Raw genomic sequence first — 8,667 nt, 5'->3', positions numbered from 1 at the left:
GGCTGACCTAGAACTCAGAGATCTGCCTTCCAAAGGCTGGGATTAAAGACCTCCACCACCACCACCACCACCCAAGACCCTGTCTTGAAAAGTTCAGGGTCATCCTCAGGTTCCTTGTAAGCTTGAGGCTAGCCTGGGCTATATAAGACTCTGTCTTGAAAAGTTAAAAAATGGTGCAGGCCTTTAATCCCAGGACTTGGGAGGGAGAGGCAGGTGGATCTCTGTGAGTTTGAGGCCAGCCTGGTCTACAGAGCAAGTTCTAGGACAGCCAGGGCTGTTACACAGGGAAACCCTAACTCAAAAAACCAAAAAAGGAAAGTTAAGAGCAGGATAGGCATGTAGCTTGGTTGGTAATGTGCTTGCCTGCCATGCACAGATGCTTGAGTTCCATCCTTAGCTCAAATTGGTTCCCACCAGTCATCCCATCACATGGAGGTGACAGCATCAGCTCTAAGGAGGCTCAGGCTGGAGGATCCTGAGGCCATGGACAGCATAGTGAAACTGTCCCGTGCAGGGACGTGAATGTGGGGAACAAACAGGGTGGGAGTGTTAAGGACTTTGGTGTTCCCCTACATTTTTGACGCAGATGGCTGTGTGTCTTCCTGCTGCAAAGGACTCTGTGGTGCCACTGAGCGTGAAGGCTGCTATAGCCAGGGACCACCAGCCTTCCTCTTTGCAGCCACTGTCCCTGTGACCTTAGGTGTAACAGCCTCCAAACTGTTTCCAAAAAGCAGATGTTTGCTGATTCAGAAAATAAAATGAGTCAGTGGGTCGTGTCTATCAGCTCCCAAGTCTCCTACAGGAGTACTTGCTGGGTTGCTTAGTTTCCACCTATATTATCTTTACAGAGTTACTCTCGGCATTCAAAGTTCAACTGGAAGCCACACCAGTGTGTTCCTGTGACTTGCAGCTCTCTGCGAAGCCCTGCCTTAGGTTGGTGGGACATCTGTGTGTGCGTGTGCAGCTCTGAAGTGTTCCATTCCACAGTGAAGGGCACAGAGGGCACAGGGACACAAACCACAGGCATTGCCATTTTCCACACATGGCAGGAGGATGTGGGCAGTGACTGAACACCCTTGGGATTCCTACACACTGTAAGGTCATCAGGGAAATCCTGAGGACACTGTTGTGCAGGGCTAATAAGCCTGCTTATCAGGTAAAGCTCATTGCCATACCTGATTACCCGAGTTTCATCCCTGGAACCACAGGCACATGGTGGAAGGAGAGAGCTGACTCCTGCAAGTTGTCCTCAGATCTTCACACTTGGGTCTCTCTCTCTCTCTCTCTCTCTCTCTCTCTCTCTCTCTCTCTCTCTCTCCACACACACACACTGAATAAACAAATACATAAATGTAAAAAGAGGAAGGGGGGCTGAAGAGATGGCTCAGAGGTTCAGAACACTGTCTGCTCTTCTAGAGGTCCTGAGTTCATTTCCCAGCAACCACATGGTGGCTCACAAACATCTCGTGTGCAGATATACGTGAAAGCAGAATGTTGTATACATAATAAATAAAATCTTAAAAAAAAAAGTGGGGACGTGGCTCAGAGGTAGAGGCTGTGCTTAGAACCCCCTAGTGAGGAGCTGGGGTATGGCTCAGGGAGTAGGCTTGCCTAGCATGTGCACATACAGTCAGTCAGTCACAGTTGATCATGCTGTTCCCACAGGGGAGGTTGCTCCCCTCTAGCCTGGCCTTTTCAGGACTGGCTCAGAGAACTGCAGCAGCTGGCTTATACCACACAGCCACTGCACAGAAAGCAGCTGATGGCAGTTGTTGGGGGCATGTCCTAGAGAGAGCATCCAGACCTAGACAGCATGGGTCAGTTGCTCCACCTGGCACAGTAGGGGCTAGATGTTGTATGCATTCCTGCAAATCTTGTTGAAGGCTGAGACAGGAGGACATTCAAGTCCATCCTGGGCTACAAAGTGAAAAAAAAAAAAAAAAAAAAAACTGGAGTGATGGCTCCTTGGTTAAGAGGGCTTGCTGCTCTAGTAAAGGACTGGAATTCAGCTCCCAGCACCCACATCAAATGGCAAACAAACATGCACCTGCTTCCAGGGTTCTGCCTGACTGCCCCTGATGATGGACTGTGACCGAAATAAATCCACTTCTCCTTAGGCTTTGCTTCTGGTCACTGTGCTTACCACAGCAATAGTAACTAGACTACGATAGTCCCCAAGATGAGGACGGATGCCCAGCTGCCATAACCAACAGAGATACAAGGGGGCCCTAGAGGTGTGTACCAGGTAAGACCCTCTGACCCTACACAAGGGCTCTTCAGCTGCTGCCAGTAGTCTGGGAGTCTCTAATGTGAATGAAGAGGAAGGCGCTCACGGAATACAGCAGACACCAGTGTGTGTGTGTACGCGTCTGTGTATTCGTCCAGCACTCTGCCCTGGATTACCAACTTCAGGCTCTCTACCTGGTTCCTTACACTCCACCCTATCAGTTGTCACATCTGGCCCCATAAGGCCTGCCCTTCTGTGTCATGAGTGTACAACCCTTTCACCCCAGCTGTGTGCTCAGGGTCCATATGTAGGTAGGTGGCACACAGGTCCTGGTCAGTTTGTAGACCCCATTGTTGCTGTCCAAACTTCCATAACCAAGACACATCCTCCAGAAAAGGTTCTGACTCCAGAAAAGGTTTTCCCTTGAGATCAAAAACCCTGTCAAAGCAGGGAACAGCCAAGGTCCTGAAGACACAGCAGTCAGGACAAGGCAGGGAGAGGCAGAGTGGAAGGGGTATGGAAACAGAAGTCAGGCTGGGCCTGAATGGGACTGGGGTAGTTCAGGCTTCCTGGTGTTGCCCAGTTTGGAGGCAGATCTGTGCCAGTCTCCTTTCCTGCCATCTTCAAGTTTCAGTCTGTGGTAGGGATTCCATGGGCCTAAGAGTTCCTTGAGGCACATATTCAAAACTTCCAAATGTCTGAGCAAGTTCTGACTCTAAACTTCAGGGTGCACTCAACCTAAAGGATTGAAAGTTGCCATGTCCATTTAGTTGTCCTTCCCAGTAACTGTCCCACTTCAAAACAGGGGCCACCAGTCTCCACCTCCACCTCCACCTGCGGTGATGTCCTAGAAGACGCCAGGCTATACCCACAGCTGTTGCAGTGCCCACACTTTGTGTGCCAGTCAGCAGAACTCACTCACAGTATACTCCAACTTAATGCCATGGGCTGGGCCATGTGCTGACCCTCAGAGACCCCACACACTTGAAAAGCCAAGGCTCAAGGCTGCTGCAGCATGGGAAGTTTGTATTCCACACAGGAGGGACCGACCTGCCAGCCAGGTGGAAGTCCTGTGTCTATTGCCTTAGAGGCCACTAGTAAGTACAAGCTGACCCCTAAAGTCACATGTGATCTTCAGCCCTCAGCAAACAACAGAATGGAGGGCTAGTCCCAAGAGAACAAGCCTGTTTGCACACAGGACCCGGCTACCTGTGACTTAGAGGCACAGTGGCTGACACCCTGAAATACCAATGCTCCACCTGCAGCTGACCCCTCGGGTTGGGGGAGGAAAAGACACTAACCTTAGACACAAGGGACTGTCATGCTTGTGCATGCCACAGCAATGTGTGCAGGTCAGAGGACAAGTTGTGGGAATGGGTTCTCTCCAACCATGTGCATCCAGGGAATCAAACCCAGGTTCTCAGGCTTGGCAGCAAGTGCCTTCACTCATTGAGCCATCCTGACAGTCTGTGAGAAGCATTGTTAAGTGCAGGGACACCAAGGGCAGAGCTGAGTGACCAGTGGGTCCAAGAATCAGTCACCCCTTGCAAGATCTTAGGACACACACAGCAGAGTACCATGAAGGACCCAGGTAGCTTTTGAAAAGTAAGCACAGAGAGCAAGCAAGATGTCTCAGTGGGTAGCGCTTGCTGTGCATGTGTGAGAACCTGAGTCTGGATCCCCAGGAGCTATGTAAAAGCCAGGGGTGGTACAAGGATTCAGCCGATTCTGGGAACTTGCTGTCAGGCCAGCCTAGCCATAGGCAATGAGTGTTAGATCCACTGAGAGACCCACTCTCCAGAATTAAGGTGGAGGCTATCAAGATGGTTCCGCAGTTAAGAGTGTCTGCTGCCCTTGTTCAGAAACAGTCTTCCATCCCCAGCATCCACTTGTAACTCCAGTTCCAGGGGATCTGACACACATGTAGTGAACAGATGTAGTGAACACACACACACACACACACACACACACACACACACACACACACACACAATTTTTTGTTTGTTTTTCAAGACAGGGTTTTTCTGTATAGCCCTGGCTGTTCTGGAACTCACCATGTAGACCAGTCTAACTTTGAACTCCAAGATCTGCACCTGCCTCTGCCCACCAAGTGCTGGGATTAAAGGTGTGTGCCACCAACCATCACCCCACCATAAAATAGGTTTTAAAATATGTTAAAGATAGAGAAGGAATTGAGTGAGGCACCCATCATCCTATGGCCTCCTCGTGTACCCACAGGCTCGTGCATGCGTGCATACAACCTATACCATACAGACACATATATAAAGGTTTGAGGTTTATCGTATCACAGTTCTGAAAAGCTCCTTGACAAGATCAGGATGTCCAGGGTTGACTCCAAGGCTTTGAGGGAGAGACTGTCTCACTTCTAGTTTCTGGTGACGCCAGCCACCCTCAGTATCCCTTGGCCTGTTGCCATCACTCTTCTCTGCCTCCATAGTCACATATTGTACTCTGTTACTCTATTTTTTTTAAGACAGGGTTTCACATAGCCCAGGCTAGCTCAGAATTCACTATGTAGTCAAAGATAACCCTAAACTCATGATCTCTTCCCTCCACCCCCTTAGAGCTGGGGTGACAGGTGTACAGCCTATTGTTCCTCTTTTACAAGGGATTTGGACCTCAGCTCCACTAATGACGGTCTCAACTGCATTTCCAAATAAGGTCATGTCCTGAGGTTTCATGGGGGAATGTAGTTTAAGGGAAGATCCAGTCTACCCTGAATGCCCCCTTTCCACCTCAGCCACCTGTCACAGAAGCGTAGAGGAGCAAATGGCAGTCCCTCGGCTTCCCACCTCCCTGAAAGCCTGAGAGGAGCTGCTTGTGTCTGGCTGGCGACACAATATGGCCCGTACCTTGTCCCTGAACTCGTGGGATACATAGTAGTAGATAAAAGGGTCCACACAGCTGTTGAGGGTGCTGAGTGCCAGGCTGGGCACGTAGGCTCCATAGAGATCACCCCAGGCCTCGGGGCTTGGGTTCGAATAGTGCAGCACTAGCAGCACATTGCTGGGTGTGAAAGAGGCCACAGCTGAGGCCAGTACCAGGGCTGTCAGTCTGAGCGCATGGCTGTAGCGCTGGCCACTGGCTGCCAGTGCACGCAGGGTGGCCCCATAGCACACTCCCATGGCCAGCAGTGGCAGGAAGCAGCCCAGGACGGCCAGGCAGGTGAAGGCCGGTCTCCAGTGGGAGGTCTGCTCAGCCAGAGGCAATGCATCATGGCACAGCATTTGGTCAGAGCCAGCCAGTCGGAAGGTCTGCCGCTGCAAAGTGAGAGGCAGGGCCAGGGCGGCTGCGGAGAGCCAGGCCACTAAGCAGAGCCCCGTGGTCAGGCGCTGACCGCGCAGCACACGAGCTCGCAGAGGGTGCACCAGGGCTAGGTACCGGTCTAGGCTGACTGCAGCCAGCAGCAACACTGAACCGTACATGTGGCCGTAGAGAGCCGCTGTAGCCATCCGGCAGGCAGCCTCCCCAAAGGGCCAGTGCTGGCCATGCAGGTGGTAGGCCAGGCGTGGGGGCAGCACTAGGGCCAATAGTAGGTCCGAAACTGCGAGGTTCATGAGCAGGACAGTAGATGGCAGGCGGGGTACCCGTGTGGCCAGCACCCACAGCGCCAGTCCATTGGCCGGCAGCCCTACGGCCACCACCAGCCCATAGAGAGCAGGCACCAGCCTTGTGGGGATCCACCCCAGTAGCAGTGCTTGAGAGCTGGCGGGGAGCTCCAGGGTATCACTGTCGTTGGCACAGAATTTCCCTGGGAAGCCTCGTGGGTGAAGCTGGACTGGGGACTTCGACTCCTTGAGTCCAGCCGTGGGACCCACAGTGCCTTCTGTGGGAGAGAGGGGGATGTCAGTCAACCCACGCATTGTTCTGACTTTGGGGACCTAAGATGCAGGGAGAGTGACCTTGCAAGTCTCAGGCACTGTGGGTAACTCAGTGTCCCCACTCCCGCCCCCAGGAATCCTCGGCTGGTGCATGGAAGGATACACCCCAGCTCCAAAGGCTCAGGGCTTATGTACCTAAGGTTGTAAGCCTGCCCAGCTGTAGCTCCATTTCTGATCCACCCCTTCAAGGAACAGTCACTCACCATGGCCTCCCCCGGGACTCTCTCCATCATCATAGATGCTGGGGGTCTGGGTGCCCTCCGCCAGGCTTAGCCCCAGCACCAGTGGACACAGCAACAGCCAGGACATGCTGCCAGTGTCAGACTCCACTTCTGGGCTATAGCCCAGGACTTCCTGCCTTGTCAATCCCACCCCCGGCTTCCGGAACCTCGGCAGAGAGCACACTCTACCTTGGGAAGATAACCCTAACAGCAGAGCTCCCACCCCCACAGACCCACTGGGGTCTGCCTGCTCACCCTGGAGCCCATGAGAGGGGCTTTTATATGCTTAGGAGGTATCCTGACCAGGTCTCTCTGTTTCTCCCAAGATGCCTCACGAGGAACGGGGCCAAGGATGGAGACGAGGAGCCTGGACTTCAGCCCCATCCCCACCCCTACCAGCCCATTAGCACAACACTCTTCACCCTACCCGGCCCAGGAAACATCTGTGGACCAAGTGGCCACTTCCTGCTAGCTAGTCACACACTTCTGTTTGGATGACAGTCCAGCCCTCCCCCAAGTCACCACCATATGGGGCTCTTAGCCCTTCCTGGGGCCAGCCCCTACTTCCTATCTGTGGCTGGCAGGACAATGGGCTCATCCCAGGGAGTCCTAGCTCTGGCAGAGCAGACCACCAAGGGCCAGCAAGATGACACTGCAGATGAAGATGCTTGCCACCAAGCCTGATGGCCTGAGTTCAATCTGCAGGACCCACATGGTGGAAGGAGAGAATGAGCTCTCACAGGCTGTGCTTTGGCCTCATACTGGCATCTGTGCACACGTGCCCCCTCACACGCACACACTGGGCTATAAATGGTCATGCAAACCTTTAATCCCAGCACTCCAGGAAGCAGAGGCAGGAGGATCTCTGTGAGTTCAAAGATAGCCTGGTCTATATAGTGAGTTCCAGGATAGTCAGGGCTGCATAATGAGACCCTGTCTCAAAGTAAATAAATATATAAATACTGATTGTATATATGTAGCAAAAAACAAAAACAAAAACAAAAACAAAACTAAAGGCCACATGGACAATTGTTGCTTCCCAGAGTACCCCAAGTCCTCTCTGGGGGTACCCTGCCATATGGATGCTTCCCTTATCCCAGCTCCTTCCCTGGCCTGGAGTAAAGTACAGAATTAAAGCCTCCATGTGATTCTGGGGTCAGGTGGAGATAGCTGAAGGTGTCTGTCCTCTTCTATAGACCTGACACTGAATACAGGCTGTAAGGCAAGGTCTGGGGACCCTTGGAGGCACTGGTCACTGGTCCTCATAGTTCCAGGTGTGACTTATGAGGGAGGTGGCCAGTCCTCTGCAGAGGGCTCCCGAGCTGTCTTGGTGTCCTAGACATTCTGGGGAGTTGTCATAGGAAAAGCTCAATGGGAACCCACTGTTGAGATGGGCAAATAGTGGGCATGCCTGCCCAGCACATGGAGGCTGAGGCAGGAGGATTGCAGTTTCTAGGGAAGCCTAAGATATGTGATGAGGAACAGTCCACAAAAAAATGTGGGGAGAGCATTGCCATGGAGATGCTACTATGCAAGCATAAGGATCTAAGTTCAAATTCCCAGCACCCACATAAAAGTTGAGCATGGCAGAGCACACCTGTAAACCACAACTGGCAAGTGGAGACAGGAGAGAGTCCTGGTGTTCACTGGGCAATGCATGTGGTCCATCAGTGAGCTGCGGGTTCAGAGAGGGATCCTGTCTCAAAAGTAAGTTGGAGAATGCTAGAGGAAGACATGACATAGACCTCTACTCCACATGCCCCCCCCCCCCACACACACGCAAAGCTTTCTCAAAGGGATGTGGAGAAATGGAAGAGAAAAAAGAAACTGAGGTTCAGAGAGGCAGGCACATACAAGTCTGAGGGGTGTAGCTCGGGGTGTTTTATATGCTAAACACCCTGTTACATGCTCAGCAATTTTAAAAGGAAGTCTGCCTGCAAGGGTCCCTCCACCATCCTGTCCTATGGCAGGACTAGTCTCAGAAGATTCTGGGAACAGCAGAACCCAGCATGGGTGGTCAAAGCCTGGGAACCTGGGAACAAGAAATGAGCTGGGAATGGAGGGGAGGAGAGATGGTCATTTCCTGCCTCACCAGCCCTAATCCAGCAGGATGTGAGTGAGCAGCCCCTCAGGGTTAGTCCCTGTACTGGGAGGCCTGGAATGCCCAGCCAGAGGTGTTTGAGGGCCCCAGGCTTCTCGGGGACAACTAGGGCAAGGAGGATTGATAGTAATTATTGAGTGTGACCCATCTACACTCAAGGCTTCCACATGTGGACAAGGATGCTTTCACCTGGGTTAGGCATGGGGGAGGAGCAGG

The 8,667-nt window shown here is 52.5% G+C and overlaps 1 protein-coding gene across 1 annotated transcript; it reads right to left on the bottom strand.

Moving 5' to 3' along the window:
* Positions 1-4,715: 4,715 nt before the first annotated feature.
* On the bottom strand, positions 4,716-6,438 carry F2rl3 (F2R like thrombin or trypsin receptor 3). Its single transcript, XM_027394461.2, has 2 exons — positions 6,333-6,438; positions 4,716-6,074 (listed from the first exon to the last, which is right to left on the bottom strand). Exons 1-2 carry the CDS (start codon positions 6,436-6,438, stop codon positions 4,996-4,998), a joined length of 1,185 nt encoding a protein of 394 aa, XP_027250262.1. The 3' UTR covers positions 4,716-4,995.
* Between the last annotated feature and the right edge of the window lie 2,229 nt (positions 6,439-8,667).

The sequence above is a fragment of the Cricetulus griseus genome, assembly GCF_003668045.3.
Source record: "Cricetulus griseus strain 17A/GY chromosome 1 unlocalized genomic scaffold, alternate assembly CriGri-PICRH-1.0 chr1_0, whole genome shotgun sequence".
Taxonomy (NCBI): domain Eukaryota; kingdom Metazoa; phylum Chordata; class Mammalia; order Rodentia; family Cricetidae; genus Cricetulus; species Cricetulus griseus.
The sequence above is the reverse complement of the archived record's forward strand: the minus strand, read 5'-3'. Positions and strand labels throughout refer to the sequence as shown.